Source organism: Manihot esculenta, chromosome 17 (assembly GCF_001659605.2).
Source record: "Manihot esculenta cultivar AM560-2 chromosome 17, M.esculenta_v8, whole genome shotgun sequence".
NCBI classification, from domain to species: Eukaryota; Viridiplantae; Streptophyta; class Magnoliopsida; order Malpighiales; family Euphorbiaceae; genus Manihot; species Manihot esculenta.
The window spans coordinates 27,259,024-27,275,232 of record NC_035177.2 but is presented as its reverse complement, the minus strand read 5'-3'; the positions used below and the strand labels follow the sequence as shown (position 1 = coordinate 27,275,232).

General features: G+C 35.4%; 1 protein-coding gene across 4 annotated transcripts; it reads left to right on the top strand.

The window, feature by feature from the left end:
- Window positions 1-878: 878 nt before the first annotated feature.
- Window positions 879-14,313, top strand: LOC110605169 (transcription factor TCP2). Of its 4 annotated transcripts, XM_043952563.1 has the most exons (5): window positions 982-1,268; window positions 1,786-2,002; window positions 2,138-2,345; window positions 2,663-4,539; window positions 14,046-14,313. In XM_043952563.1, exon 4 carries the CDS (start codon window positions 3,062-3,064, stop codon window positions 4,505-4,507), a length of 1,446 nt encoding a protein of 481 aa, XP_043808498.1. In that variant the 5' UTR covers window positions 982-1,268; window positions 1,786-2,002; window positions 2,138-2,345; window positions 2,663-3,061; the 3' UTR covers window positions 4,508-4,539; window positions 14,046-14,313. The 4 variants fall into 4 exon arrangements, with proteins under 4 accessions (XP_021599221.1, XP_043808498.1, XP_021599222.1 ...); XM_021743529.2 differs by lacking the exon at window positions 2,138-2,345 and having other exon boundaries at window positions 879-1,014; XM_021743530.2 differs by lacking the exon at window positions 2,138-2,345 and having other exon boundaries at window positions 983-1,268.
- Window positions 14,314-16,209: the final 1,896 nt, after the last annotated feature.

Genomic DNA, 16,209 nt, shown 5'->3' with positions numbered 1-16,209 from the left:
ACTCAGCAAAAGTTAAGTAATATTTTTAAAAAAATATAAAAATTTAAAAATGTAAAATATTTTTAAAATGATTACAGTTTTAAATATATATTTTTAATAAAATAATTAAATTTTATTTTTCGAAAGAAATAAACACTGAAATTGATATCAATCTAGATGCAAAGCTTTTTTTTTTTCTTTGTTTTGAGAAGAGAACAAATTAGTATAAAAATTATTGTAAGTGTTCTTATGCTATTTCTCTCTATTTTGTTTTAAATCTCTAATTTCTTTCGCACTCCTTTCACACCTAATTTATTCTCTTTATTTAAAATAAAAAATTTTCACAATAATTTAATTTGGTTTAATTCATTTTTTCTATCAGTTTTATTCTTTAAATACAAAATTCATTTATTTTTAACTTTTAAAATTTTAAATGTATTTAAATTATTTTCTTACAAAATAAATCATATTTGAATTATTTTCTTTTAAATATGATAAAAAAGAGTATAATAATCATTAGTTGTTGTTGCTATGATTTTGATTAAAATTAATTATTCAAAGTCGAAGCAACTCATTGATGAAGTACAAGAATGATTGGTTGTAATTGTGTACTACTCTACATAATAAATCTTTTTTTTTTAAAAAAAAAGAAAGAAATTCCATAAAAAGTAAGAATAAAATAATGAATATTTATTTTCAAATAATTGAATAAAAACAAAAGAAGCCTATTGATGTTGTGCTAGTATTATAAGCTGGATGACTGTTTTTTAAATATTCAAGAGTATGATGGTAATTTTCTCAAATAAAATTGTAGAATTGTTTAAGAATTTTATTTTTAAACTTTTTGTTTTTTAATTTAATCCTTTCAAATATCCTATGGAAATGAGGAGGAATTGGCAGAGAGGGTAAATAAGTAAAGGAAGGAAGGGCAAAAGAAAGGCGAAAAAAAAAAAAAAAAAGAGAGAGATATTAAAAGATGGGGAACGGCGCAGTGTCTGCCTCTTCCCGATAAGCCCGGTGGTTTTGCTCGAATGGGTAGGAACAACACCTTCATCCTCTAAACTCTTCCCTTTTCTCTTTGCTGCTTCACTTCTCAGTTCTCACTTCTGAGTTTCAACCTCAACGCTTTTTCTTTTCAATATTCTCTCAATTAATTTTTCTCTTTTCAGAATTTTCCTTCCCATTTTCAACCCTAAATTTGTCTCTTTTTTTTTTTGCTCATCTTGTTTTTTTATTGAATTCGGCAAGCTCTGTTAATGGTGGGTGTTTTATATTTTTTGTGGCAAAGGGTGAGTATTAAGCTGAAAAAAAAAATGGAAAGAAGGAAAAAAGCTAGTTATCTCTTATGTTTTGCAACTTTGAGCTAAGAATTTGAGATTCTTCAAGCTGCAAATTCTGGCAAAACCACACTTAAGCTTCTTTTTCTTCAAAACATTTCACTGAACTTGTTTCTAATAGTGTTTGATATTGGAGCATCTGAAGCTTTTATTTTTCCTTGAGTTATTATAAAGCAAAACTGAATTTACATTGAAGATTTGTAAGTGTAAATCCTTGATTATTTTCTTTGTTACTTTTCTTATAATATCTTTTTATATGAGATTCTTTTTTCCCTTTCTTTCTTGAATGAGCTAGTAATTGCAGTATTTTAAAATGATAATAAATAATAATAATATTAATCTCCAGCATACATTCAAGTTGTTTATGTTCTTCTTATAACTACATGTAAAATGAGTCTATAATTAGTATCACATTATGAAAATTATGCATCTAAAATTTCCTTTTCCTGTTCCATTTGTGGTTTTGCAGTACAACTACTGATCTGTGAAGCTAATTAATCTTCTTCAAGGAGATTTACAGATCTATTACTTTGGGATTCTTGTTGGCAAAGATCTGTGAGCAACCAAGTGGTGAAAAGTAAAATGCAACAGAAAAGCAAGAAAAGGGAAGAAGAGAGACAAAAAAAGGAGATAAATAAAATCTTTTAAGAGCTGACACCTGTAACTATACCAAACATTGTTTCAGTGTAAGTTAATTTTTATTTTTAATTTTTTTACTTTTTTAGTTCTCTTGAACTGTATATATTCCTTTCTTGCTGTTGGTAAATTTGAAACAATGGTTTAAATAATGATTTTTTGTCATTTATTGTTCTTGTGTATAGTGGTGGTGGTGGTTGTGGTGGTGAAGTTAGTGTCAGCCATTTTTAGAGTAATTGGAGCTTTAAATGCAAACCAAACATAAAAAAGAGAGATAAAAAGAAAAAAAGGGCGTTGCTCGGATCGGGAAGCCGTACGTAATTATTGCTTCTTCTTTAGCTTAATTTCGAAGCAGACAAGCACAGATCAAGTGGGTCTCTGTTGATGTATCATGTATGTGTAATATATAACTCCACTTCACTAAGGCCTAAGGCTCTTGTTTTTTTGTTGTTACGACTTTTATTAAAGCTAATCATCTTTAGGTTTAAGCTGTTAAAGAGGAATCAGTAGATATTTGTACAAGCAAGTCAGATCTCAGGATATGAAATGAGTGAGCCTAGCTATGTATCTATACATCTATATATATGTGGGTGTGGTTACGAGATGAAGGAGCTGCGAGTGGGTTGTGTAACCTATTTAAGCCATATGATGCGTTTCATTTCTTTTTCTTTTAGGATTTAAATTTTAAGATGGTGGGTTCTTGGTTGCAGGGCTGAGGCTGCCATTGCAGGCTTTGCTTTTGGAGAGAGAGCCTTCTGCAAACTGCAAAAAGCTTAAACGAGTGAGAAACTGAGAAGGGGTTTTCTCTGTCCTGACTCGGACTGTGATATATCGAATCGCAAGTAAAGGCCTTTTTATCACTGCACAGCCAAAGTACTCTTGTGAATTATCGTCATCAATGCATAGGACACTGCATCCCCACCTGCTGCACTTCTTATAGCCTCTTTATTTTTCTCTCTAGAAACCCACACCCTTTTTCAGCTCTCCTGCTCTGCATAACAAGTACACGAGATGAGGAGAGCTGGCTAGCAAGAAGGAACTGGAGAGGGAATAAGTATTTTGGGGTGTTGGTTCTTGTGTTCTTGTGTTGACAAAGGAATGAAAGTGCTATGGAGGTGGAAGAGATTCAGACACAACCAAGTAAGTTCTCTAGAGTCGGTAATGGAAGAAGTGAAACTAGCAAAATAGGCCAAAAGGGAAGTGGTGACCATCAATACCCAGATGACGAAGAAGAAGAGGAGCTCAAAAGGCCTAATCTTGGCTGTGGAAGTATTGGTGGTGCCGGAGACGATGCCGGAAGCGCCAATAGGCTTCGCGGGTGGCACCATTCGTCACGCATAATTAGGGTTTCTAGAGCTTCCGGGGGGAAAGATCGACACAGCAAGGTATGGACCTCAAAGGGGCTAAGGGACCGGAGGGTCCGGTTATCGGTGAACACCGCAATACAATTCTACGATCTCCAAGATCGGTTAGGCTATGACCAGCCGAGCAAAGCAGTGGAATGGCTGATTAATGCAGCTGCAAATGCAATAAACAAGCTTCCTTCGCTAAATGGTTCTTTCCCTGACACACCAAAGCAATTAAACGATGAGAAAAGAACAAGTGATGCTACTGAACAAGGACTTGATTCAGCTGATGTGGAGCTGGACGACCCCAATTTTAACCAGAACCAGAACCAGCATCTTTCATTGTCAAAATCTGCTTGCAGTAGCACTTCAGACACAAGCAAAGGGTCAGGGCTATCCCTGTCGAGGCCTGACATTCGACGAAACCGTGACAAGGCTCGAGAGAGAGCAAGGGAGAGAGCAGCCAAGGAGAAGGAGAAAGAGAATGATTCACGCATTGCGCATCACCAGAATATGAATCCCATTTCTCAAAACTCTACATTTACGGAGCTTTTAACTGCTGGAATTAGTAGTGTAAGCAATAATGATAACAACAACAATAGCAACAATAATGGTGCTACTGCTAGTCCTTGTTCTGAGGCTAACTTGTTTCACAACAAGACTGCACCGTCCAGGCAGTGGCCTTTGACCCCAATGGATTACTTTGGCACAGGGCTTTTAGGGACTTCATCGTCGAGGACAACCCACCATCCATCGGGGTTTTCAGGGCAATTCCAGTTGGGGAATTCAATTCCTCCAACAATGACAATGTCGATCCCTCCATTCAATTTCTCGGGGGAGAATCACCAGGAGCAGTTGCAGCATTTTCCTTTCGTTTCCGATCATTTGATCCCAGTGGCCTCGACACAGCCGGGTCCCGGTGCGGACTATAATCTCAGCTTCACCATTTCTTCAGGCCTTGCTGGTTTCAATAGGGGGACCCTTCAGTCCAATTCTTCATCACCTTCTCTTTTTTCTCACCTCCAGAGGTTTTCGTCTTCTCCCATAGACGGCTCAACAAATGTACCTTTCTTCATTGGTGCTGCTGGACCACCGCCACCACCAATGGAGAATCATCACCACCATCATCAGTTCCCACCACCTGGGTTGCAGCTCTGCTACGGAGATGGAAGCAGACATTCTGAACAGAAAGGCAAAGGGAAGAACTGATCACTGCTTGGAAGCATTCCATCTTCATCCTGGTAAGCCTGAAAATTCCCAATCTGCAGTTTATTTTATTCTTCTTTGTTATTTACATTGATCCTCAATCTCGTGGTTTTTTTGTTTCTTTACCTTGTCCTCTGGTGTAGATATTCGTTTTCCCCATCTTTGATACGTGAAATGCATCGTAATACTAACCATGAATTCTTTAAAAACATTTCTTTCTTGGTAATCATAAAGTAAGGAAGCCATTGGGTGTATTTTCATGGGTGTTATGTATTATATTGTCTTTTTATGATTCCTGTCTGTATTACAGTGATTTGGAATCGACGGATTGTCTCCCTGTTTGTTCTCTTTCTGGTTTCCTTCTCCCTAACATCTGCAATCGTGGCCAGGTGTTAGTTTCTCTGTGGGTTAGCCATGTGTTGTGGCACTGACTGGGGTAAAGGCTAACCTTTACTAGGTGAAACCTTAATCAGCTTTACTGCTTTAGAATCCCAATTCTTTTTTGCCTGTAGAATTGGGCCACATGACAATAGATCGGTGTCATGTCGGTTCTTGAAAGTCTTTAGGGTTTTAGTTGTATAATTGGATAGATATGAATGAACAGAAGGCAATGCTGTTTTGCTGCTCCATGCACGTAACACCAAACATTCAAAAAGCTAGCCTAGCCTGGTTTGGTGGCTCTTTATATTAGTCACTTGAAAATTCAAGTGCTTAGTCCTCAGTCTTCTGCTCCAAGAAAAAAAAAAAAAGAAAAGAAAATTAGTATTTTAACTGCTAAAATAGCATCCTTTATCCATGCTGCAATGGCTTATAGGTTTTTGTTAAATTAGTAGAATATGAAACTCATAAAGAGTAGGAATTTCTTCTATTTTCTTCCTTCCTTTATATGGGAAAAGGAAAAAATATTTACCTCTATTCCCATATAATTCAATTTATAAGAAAAAAATTTAAATGAATTAATTATAAAATCATGTAAGATTTTGATTTTTTTAAATGAAAATTTTTTAAATTAAAAATAATTAAATTTATTTATTTCAAATAAAGAAATCATTAAAGAAATTAACTGAATTAAATTTTTATGAAATATATATATACCGGTTAGTTAAGTTTGTTTGTTTTACATTCATAGAAAACTAATCATTTGGTGCCTGTGGCTGTTCCTCTCAATATTATCGTCTTCCAAAGATTGGCACCCAATCCTTGATGGAATTATAATGTATTCTTTTTGTAAGACAAGAAACATTGATTAAAATAACAAATTAGCTGAAAGCTTTAAAGCACATAAATTGTCCTAGCCTCTATAGGGAATTATTGGTCAATAAACAAGTTATAGACCATCATCTATGATCTTCTTTCTTTAATTATTACTGAAAGGCTTAAATCTCAAGGTTTCAATTTTTCAATGACTGCAAAATGTAGAGATGTTGATGGTTGTTGACGTTCCAAAAAATATATTCCTATTAATGATTTTATATATAAAGAGTTACAAAAAATGTAGAGATATGCATGGTCGTTACAAGGTGGATATTTTTCTATATTTGAAACCTGCAATTAAGGATTAACCCATATTTAACCAATTTTAGAGGTAATACTTTCGACCACATCTTTAAAGTTTGAACCTTAGTCGGATTTTAGTGTATAGTGAACCAAACAAGGAAAGGCCAAAGGACTAAGAAAACCTTTTAAGGTTTGGTTCAATTGTCAATTTGAACCCTAACATCTAAACCGTGAAGCATGCTCATTCTTTTTACTTAATTTTCTAAAGTCAATACATATTTGTATTATTAAATTTTATCAAAAAAGTTTGTGATATTCTAAAATTTTGAAATCATCCCATAATACACTTCAACCATTTAAAACTTTAATTAAGATGTACTGATATATTATTCACAAGTTCTAAATTATTTCCCAAATTTACCATAATTGCTAAAAACCTAAATAATAATAATTCGAACTAGTCTGCGGATGCTTTAGAAAATTTACACTGCTTGCTAACTAAGGTTTCAAGGTTATTTTGATTACACTTCTAAATAATTAAATGTGTCATTAACGTTTTTCAAAATTTACGGTATTACAATACTTTTTTAGTAAATTAAAAGAGAGGAAATATGTAATTTGACTTTGTTGAATAAACAAAAAGCTTTATTACAAAAAAAATCGTGATGTAAGACAAAAAAGAATGAGCTCCAAGGCATACGCATGCCAACAAATACAATCCAATATACTCAACCTAAAGAGCAACTACCTCAATAATGAACAAAGTTTCAGGAATAGGTATTGCAAGTTCATAAATATCAACCAAATTCTCCCCACATCATAACTCTTATTTAGATAGAGAGTTATCAATATTATGGCTTCTATTAGGCAGTTTTGTATAAGGAATTATGTGAGGCGCTACCCTCTTGCCTCGTCTGGCTGAGGTGAGGTGCTATTTTAGAGCAAGTTGCCCATGATCTCTGAGACACTAGGTGAGAGGTGGCAAAGTCATTGCCTTATTGAGATATTAGTCATTTCCTTTATTTGTTTTTTGCGTTTTTAAATTCTTCAGACACTAGGAATTGTTTTACCATTGTCTAAAATGATGGAGTAGGGTTCATGATAAGGAATAGACTGATCAAGATTCTAGCATCAGCAGTAATATGATAATTTGCACTGAAGTCTATTGTCCATGTTTACACACTGTGAGGAGACCGTGTAGCAGGATTTGAAGCTGATTGACTATTGCGAGAGTACTTTGGACTGGGTGTTTGTGGTAAAACATGACCAGTACCATTACAATTATAGTAAGGGATCATGGAAGAGGACACAAGAAAGAGATATTGGAGTGCCTTCGGCCATGAGTAAATGCTGCCGTGAGATGGTGGTTGTCTACCATAATATGCTAACGGCTGAATGGAGGATTCAAGGTTCATGGTCTCAAGCTTGAGATGTGCTTCTTCACTGAACAATAGCGCATAAAGCTCATCATAGGAGATTGGCACATTACTTGCCTCAATTGCACGAATGAAGGACTGAAAGGAGCCATCGAGGCCTTCAAATATATCATTAATAAAAGACTCATCCGAAATTGGATTGTTTAGTGTGACAAATTGATCAAAAAATGATTTTACTTTCTTCATGTATTCATCGATAGATTGTTGACCTTTCTTGAGATGTTTAAGAGGCTTTAGAAGTTGCATGATTTGAGTGCAAGAGGCTTGAGAGTAAACTGATTCAAGTTTAATCCATATAGTCAAGGTAGAGTTTGATCCCGCACTTTGAGGAAGCAATGCTTCAAGAATTGAGCAAAATAACTAGCTATCCAAAAAAAAAAAAGAAGCTAATTCTGTTGATACCAAGCAGTGTACTGTGAGTTTGGTGAACCATCTTCTAACTACTTTGCTAGAACATTGGCCGAAGATGACACACGGTGCGAGAAGTTGCAGCCATGCAAAGCTAGGAGTATTTGTGCTTTCCAAAAAAAAAAAACACTAGTAGAGGTTAATTTGATGGGAAGTTATTGAGTAGCATTAGGGATGAGGGAGGAAAAGATTGGCAAAGAAACTGTTGTTATAGTGGTGTTGGAGGTGATGGGTGTTGTGGCAAGGGCCTGAGAGATATACATGGCAGCCTTTGGCTGTGATACCATATAGAGTGTTGGAATTCTCAGAACAGTATTATTATGTGTATGAAATGTTACACATATACAGGATACAAGAGATAGAGTTTACATAAGAATAGAAGACATCAAGATAGTGCTTGCATGTCATTAGACTTTACTAATGGATAATTCTTGTCATTTTCTTCCTCTCTATTGCTCTCCTAATAGTAGCGATAGGTATGTCTCTCTTTTCTTCCCCCTCCTCTCTTATTTTCTTCTCTCTTTCTCCCAACTGGACTTGGTGCAATTTATATAAATTGCATTTGTTTTAATTTTTTCTATTCTCTCGGTTTCTTCTATTCTCTTCTTCTCTTTCTAAATCGCATTATGACGGTATGTTTTTATTTTAGTTAGGAGTATGAATATATATAACAGACATACACTATGTTGTCTCACTTTAAAAATGTCATTGCCTCACCTTTTGCCTAAGGTAATAGGATAACGCCTAAGGTAATAGAATAACCTATTGTATTAGTGTCGCATCTTACCTTAAGAACATTTTTCTTAGGACATCACCAGTTTCGAATGCTTTCACTATAGGCAACTTATAGTTCTTTCTTATAGTTCAGTTGTTGAACAATATTTAATTCCATGGTGGCAGGTTTTAAGTTCAGCTTCATTCTCCCACGGTTCAAGAGAGATCTTCGGAGCATTAAGCTTAGAGTCCACATGTCCAAAAACATTAGCATGCCATGCCTTGAGCTTGTGTCTTAAGGGTTTTAGTTTTAGGAACAAATGGAATCATAGATTTCCTCCTAGAAGCTTTAAATGTAGCAACAACACCTTGGAAGATCCACTAAGCATCCTCCAAAAACCTTAATGATTTTAATCCTCAATCTAAAGAGTCTATAGTTAACAAAATTGGATGGCGATCAGAGGTTGCTTTGGTCGGCAAGGAGAGTATTAGATCAAGAAAGAGATATAGCCAATGACAAGTAACCATGGTGCTGCCAACTTTGGTCAGAGGCTAAGAGTTCTTCTAAGTGAAGCATTTGCCATGCAACAGAACAGCAATAGAAACGAAGTTACGTGATTCGACAAATCCTTCTATCAAAACTCTCCAAATTTTGATTATAATCTGTCCTTTAGCAAGATGGGACCTAGCCCTACTAAAGCTGAATTCAAGTGAGATTTCATTTCATAAGTTTTTTCGTTCATGTTGATAACAAGGTGCATAAAGAAGCCAATCTACTACTATGCCTTTGTTTAGAATGAGGCCTTTCAAAAGTAATGGAAGGTATTTCAAAAGTAATAGAAAATTTTTTAAAATTTAAAAATATGAAACTTGTAGTCTCTAGAATATGAGATTTCTTAAAGTAAGGATTTTAAAAAAACCCAAAAATGTCATTTCCAATCCATTAGATTGGTGGATTATTAAGGTTTTCTCTTTCGCTCTATTTGACACACCATTTTTTCTAATAAGTTAGTTATTTTAGTAGTAGTCCGTTATTAGCCGTTAACTGTTACATTAACACTTAGCTATTTATATAATGTTTAAAATAAAATATTTGATAAAAAAAAAATTAAATTAATTGTTAAATATAAAATGATAATGCCGAACAATAAGCAAGGATTTAAAAATTAAGGGTTGGGCTTGTGAATTTGCAAAGGGTTGAGCTTGTGAATTTACAAAAAAAAGTGGGGATAAGTATAAAAAACCGTGAAATTAATTTGTTGTCAACTATTAAACGTTAGGAGATGTAGCTTTTGCACTCCAAGGCTTAGCCTAGTGGAAAGTGTATCCTGTAGTCTTGAAAGGTCTAAGGTTCGACTCCCCAACCCCTATTTCAAAAAAAAAAAAAAAAGAGATGTAGCTTTTTAAGAATCATTTGTTCAATCTCTAAACGTACAAATAAATAGTCCCCAAATATGAATAACAAAAATACTATTTTGATTTAGCCTAAACACTAAACACTATCACTCAGTACTATTACGAAATATAATTTTTAACACATCCAGATACGTTATAAAATCTTTTTTTTTTGAAAAAATAAAAATTTAAAATTAATAAAAAATTCTTGCCATATTAAAGACTTAACTTTTAAAAAAACTTACTTAATTCTAAGTCCTTCCAAATTGTGTAAATGGCTAGATTAGAAAGGTTTTACATGTAAAATCTTCAAATATCTTATAACTTTTCTCTTATAAACAATAAAAACTTATGAAAGTTTCAAACTATGAAAAATTTTATTTTAAAAAATTTTACTTTAAAAGCCTAATTTAATTTTTTTTTTGAAAAAAAGCCTTACTTCACTCCGCATCGTTTTTAATAGAGCAACCAAAATTTTTTTTAATATATCTTTATTTCTTTAAGTTAAATTAGAATCGAGAATATGATGATCGATGAAAAAGAATTAACTAACGCGAATGATAAATTTCGTCCTAAATGAGAAGAATGAAGTTTTAATTTAGACTTTCAACACCTTCAAAAATGAGATCAAGATTCTTTCTAAACTCATATATGTATAAAGAAGTTTAGAAAGTAAAGTAAAAGTTTTTAATATAATGTTCATATTTGTAAGTAAAGTAAGTTATGATTTTTTTGGAGGTTTTAAAACTTTCGAAGACCTCACTTTGTCAACCCATCAAATTATAATGTTGGAAAAGTTTTGATACCTACTTTCAATTATCTTTATTTCATAAAACCTCCCCTCTCTCATCTAAATATAATATAAGGGAGAGAGAGCACTTCTTTTTGTTACTTTATCATTCCATAATTAAACATTAACTCTTCCTTCTGTTTTAAAACTGTGTTAAAGTGTATTCAAATATACAATTTGTAACGGTCAGCTGTTAGTTTATGGATTCCATCCTAAATCAACGGATTACAGTAAATTGAAATTGTATATAATAGTCAGCATGAAATTGTTAAATAATTTGAATTAATCATTTTTGTCAAGTCGAAAGTGGGTCCGAAAGTTATTTGAGCCAGTTTGGACAAGATTATTTCAATGGGTAACAGAGTCATCTTGAATCAGACAAATTGTGCAGAACTAGTGGACATGCGAGGAAAGGGTTACTCGTGCGAGACGAGGTGGAGCTGCCCGAGATACTAGCGAGCCACAATACCCAAGGGTTCGATCTTGATTTAGCAATTGTATCCGATTCAATTGTGATATCCTAAGTCCAGTCCTGATTTAGTAATTGTATCTGATTCAGTTGCGACGAGGACGTCGCAAATTTAGCAGGAGAGAGTGTAACATCCACCTGCCTGAATACAGCAATTCCAAATTGTATATAATAACTAGCATGAAACTACTAAATAACTTGGGTTAACCATTTGGGCCAAGTGGAAAATGGGTCTAAAAGTTATTTGGGCCAGTTTGGGTCGGACTGTTTCAATTGTTATTAGAGCCATCCTGGGTCAGAAAAATTGCTAGTGGGCATGCAAGGAAAGGGTTACCTGTGTAAGACGAGGTGGAGCCGCCCAGAGTACTAGCAAACCACAATACTAGAAGGTCCGGTCCTGATTTAGCAATTGTATTCGATTTAGTTGCGACGAGAACGCCGCAAATTTAGCGAGACCAAATGTAACGGTTATTTGTTAGCTTGTGGATTCCGTCCCACGTCGACGGATTACAGCAAATTAAAATCGTACATAATAGCAATCACGAAACTACTAAATAACTTGGGTTAACCATTTTGGACTAAGTCAAAAGTGGGTTCAAAAGTTATTTGGGTCAGTTTGTACCGGATTGTTTCAATTGAAATTGTATATAATAGCCAGTACGAAACTATTAAATAATTTGAGTTAACCATTTTGGGCCAAGTGGAAAGTGGGTCTAAAAGTTATTGGATCAGTGTGCAGAGTTGGTGAACATGCGAGGAAAGGACTACCCGTGTGAGACGAGGTGGAGCCGTCCGAAATACTAGCGAACCACAATACCCAAGAGTTCGGTCCTGGTTTAGCAATTGTATTCTATTCAGTTGAGTCTTAGATTCGGTTCTTGTTTAGTAATTATATCTAATTCAGTTGCGACGAGAACGTCGCAAATTTAGCGGGGGAGAGTATAACATCCGCCTAAATACAGTAATTTCTAATTGTATATAATAGTTAGCACGAAATTATTAAATAATTTGGGTTAATCATTTTAATCCAAATGGAAAGTGAGTCTAAAATTATTTGAGTCAATTTGGACTGAACTTTTTCACAATTTGACATGATTATGGAAGACTTTCTCAAAAAGATTGAAAATTAAGCAAGCTGAGTACGCTATAGAGAATATGCAATCCTTCGTCTCGCGCGGCGCCGCCCCACCCCCCCCTCCCCCCCCCCCCCTATTTTGGCATATTTTGCTTTTGATTTTTTTTTTTTCAGAATATTGACAACTTTTGATAAAGAAATCTTTGTTTAAGATTTTACTTTATGTTTCTTTTCCATAGCTATTAAAACTTAGTTAGGCTTTTTGTCTTTTAAATTTTAAATTAGGAATGGTCATTTTATTAAATAGAATAAACTCTATCAATAAAATCTTCCCCCTGTCGCAGAAGGAAAAAAAAAAAAAGAACTCTTGTTTAGTTTTAGCCTGTCACATATTAATAGACTAGATCAATATTAATTTTACCTAATTTTGTCTGCAGTGACTCTCTCCCATCGGCTGCTTCGTTATTTTGCATTTAATCTGTGTTGCTTGAGTTACGCATTCACCAGTTTGTTCACTTAGGTTTTGTTTTGGCTTTGAGTTTGTTGTGTCTTGTTGCTTCTTACTGTTCTCTTGGTGTTCTGCGCTGGGTTCTCCATAGGGGCTAAGTTTTTCCTGTCCCTTTTCATGTAATAAATTTTTTGTCGCTTGTTGAATTAAGGGTTTGCCTGAGCTCTAATCTTTTAGATCATTGATGGCTTTAGTACAAGTTTTCTGTAGCAGTTAGGCCCCTCTTTTCTTTGTTTTTTTCTCTACTTGATGTTGACACAATAAAATATTTGTACCCCAAAAGCAGAAACACAAAATAGTAAGGTAATAATACATAAAACCAAGACCTTTTTTAAAAATTAAATAAAATAATAAATTCTTAAGAATAGTCAGTCATATAAAGAACACTCGATAACAGAATGAAATTTTCACGTGGATTCAGCAGGATCTATTTATGTGGCAAGTGAATATTTGCTTGGTTGATACTTTGGTAATATGATCTGGAGTAGCTTCTGCTTCAGTCCCAAGCCTGAACTGGAAAACACACTTTCACCCTTTGCCATAAAAGAAGAAGAGATATTGGCTAAGCTTTGGTATATTGTAACTTCACAGGACAAGTTTTCAATCTAACAGTAAATTTCTCTTCTCATCTAGAAAGAGCTAGTATGGGATAGTGTATGAGTTCTTCAACCAGTTATTTGTCAATAGTGTCCCAGTTTCTATTATCTGTAGCAGAAGATTTTGCTGCATATGAAGAAGAGGATGATGTACTGCTGAATATAGCAGAAGATTTTCCCTGCAAGATTTTATACAACAGTGTAGCTTCTCTCTTAATATAGGAACCTTGTTTTCAGTTGCTGCATGGCTAAATAGAATATTACCCCAGCTTCTGATATATTGAACATTTAGGCTTCCTTGTAAGATCCCCATACACCTACCTATTCCAAACTTGCAGGTTGCATAGTATGAAATGGACGTGCAAGTTCCATAGGCTTAATCTCCTATTACTGTGAACAGAAAACATATATTTTCTGGTTTTGTTTTGCACATTCTTGAACCTAGCAGTAGGAAAAAATGAATCAAATTAATATTACATATTGGATTTGGATTATGTTAAACATTATCAGGCAAGATTCTCTTTAGTTTTATTTTATTGCATTACCAGCTACTTTATGCTTTTCTGGAAGTATTATTACTCTTTGTTTGATGCATAAACTATTAAGCACAAACCCCTATTGGAATTAATTTCATTGATGAAATTTTGATGCAGGTAAGCGAAGATGGAGAACTATAAAGCAGCAAGCCACAAGGAAATGCATATGGCTTCCTAGCTAGAATTGGGTGATATATATATATATATAATATAATATCCTGTGGAAGTGTTGGTTTTGAGCTTTACCCATTTTTCTAGTTTTTCAGGTTGCATTCTCATATGACAGGATGCATATTATGTAAGCGTGCAAAGCAATTGTGTGTTTTTTGAAGAAACATGTAAAACAAATTCATCCAAGTAATTCTTTTCTCTGTTGCTATGATTATTCTGAAATTGTCGGTTTGATAAGCAAAGCATGACAGAGGTTTCTGTTAATTCAGATTCATCTGCCTCCTCTTGAAACAATAGACATACATTTCAATATAATTTGTAAATAACTGAAAACTGTTATATTAGTATTTGAATCTCCCTTCGCTTGCAGCAACTGGTCTTGAATCATTGGAAAATTTCCTGTAAAACAGGATTCCCATTACATGTACAAACAAGATAAATGGGTACCTGCAAATTTAAAGGAAATCAATCGCTTCAATGGTCTATGTAGATTCAAGAATTATACCATGAATATCCTTCACCTGAAACTATCACAATATGAAACTAAGCCTTTAAGGCCCAAAAGAGGGAAGTCAGTACGATAAAGCGCAGGAATCCTAGAGAGCTGAAAGTAGAAACTTGATTCGACAAGGTAGACCCGGTTCATCTCTTAGTAACGCCGCTCTGGGCACTGGAGATATACAAGGAAGCTTTTAAAACTTTTAATTTAGTCTATATGTGATATTAAACTTGATGATTGCAGGATTTTTTATATTTTGAGAGCGAGATCTGATATTGAAAAAACAGAATGTTAGCCTCTTGACGTGGAGGGAGTTCCTTACACATCCGGACTGATGATTGCTGGATTTCTTCACCCCGGTATAAAGGCCAGGCCCATGAAAACAGTCCATGATCTGAAGGCTTCAATATTTCCCTCGAGAGCCAGGTCCAGCCCGCTCAGTCACAGGGCCGGACTCCGCCTAGACTCCTCAATCAAACCGGCCCAAACCTCTCGGCCCAGTAATCAGGCCCTCACCAGGCTCAACTTCAGCCCTACCATTCAACCCAGCCCGGAAAGGGGAAAATGACCAAGATGCCCCGCTGGTAGGTTCTTCCGCATGCGTATCAGAGGAGAATCATACGTATCAGAGGAGAATTAATGGCCGTTACGCATGGAGCAGGCGCCTGACACATCCGTACATACGGAGCTAGGCGACAAAAGACAGCTAGCATTGTGACAGAGAGACAGATATATATATCACGGTAGAGGCCACGCAGAAGGGGCTCTCTTCTTCTTCCTTTTCCTTCCTGGACACCATTTTTATTCTTTCTGTAACCCTTGCCTAAATATACTACTCTGAGCCATAAAATCTGACTTGAGCGTCGGAGGGCCTCTGCCGGGGCACACCCGGTAGGCCCCTGACCATTCTTTCTTATTTTACAGGTCCCTTCACCAGGAAGAACATGGAGAGATCCACCAGGGAGCCCAGCAAGAAGGGACCCAGAAGAAAACCATATCTATCATGGACCAGGAGGAGGAAAAGATTTATCAATTGGCGCCGTCTGTGGGAAACGAAGAAGATCTTTTCATCACCGGAGTTTTCACTTTCAAAACCCACTGAGATCCACAATGGCAAACCACCAAGAAAATAACCTTAACGTCATTCCAAATAATCTGAGCTTTGCCCAAGAGGGGCAGCGGTTCTTATTTTCCAGTCCTACAACTCCAAACAACCAATCACCCATTCCTTTTAACACCTCGCCGAGCTTGGCCGGGAATGTGCCCTCCACGAAAGAGATTTTACTATCTCAAAAGTTTTCAGATCCACCCATTGAGATCCACATAAGTCTAGTGAATATTTTCTGTAAAAGAAAAAAAAAGGGTGAGGAATATATGTATTGTTGAAATTCTGAGGTCCGCTGTATATATAAAACAAAAATAATAAAAAAAAAGAGAAGAAGAAGGTGAGAGAAAGAGAAGAGGAGTCCGTGAGAAAAAAGGAGGTCGGAGCCGTGTTTAGCAAGACAGAAAGGAACTCAGCAAATCCGACGACCACAGCGATAGATTGCTCGTTGAGGTCGGATCCATGTTCGAAACTAGATTCGTGGTCGAGGTTGGAGTCGCATTTCA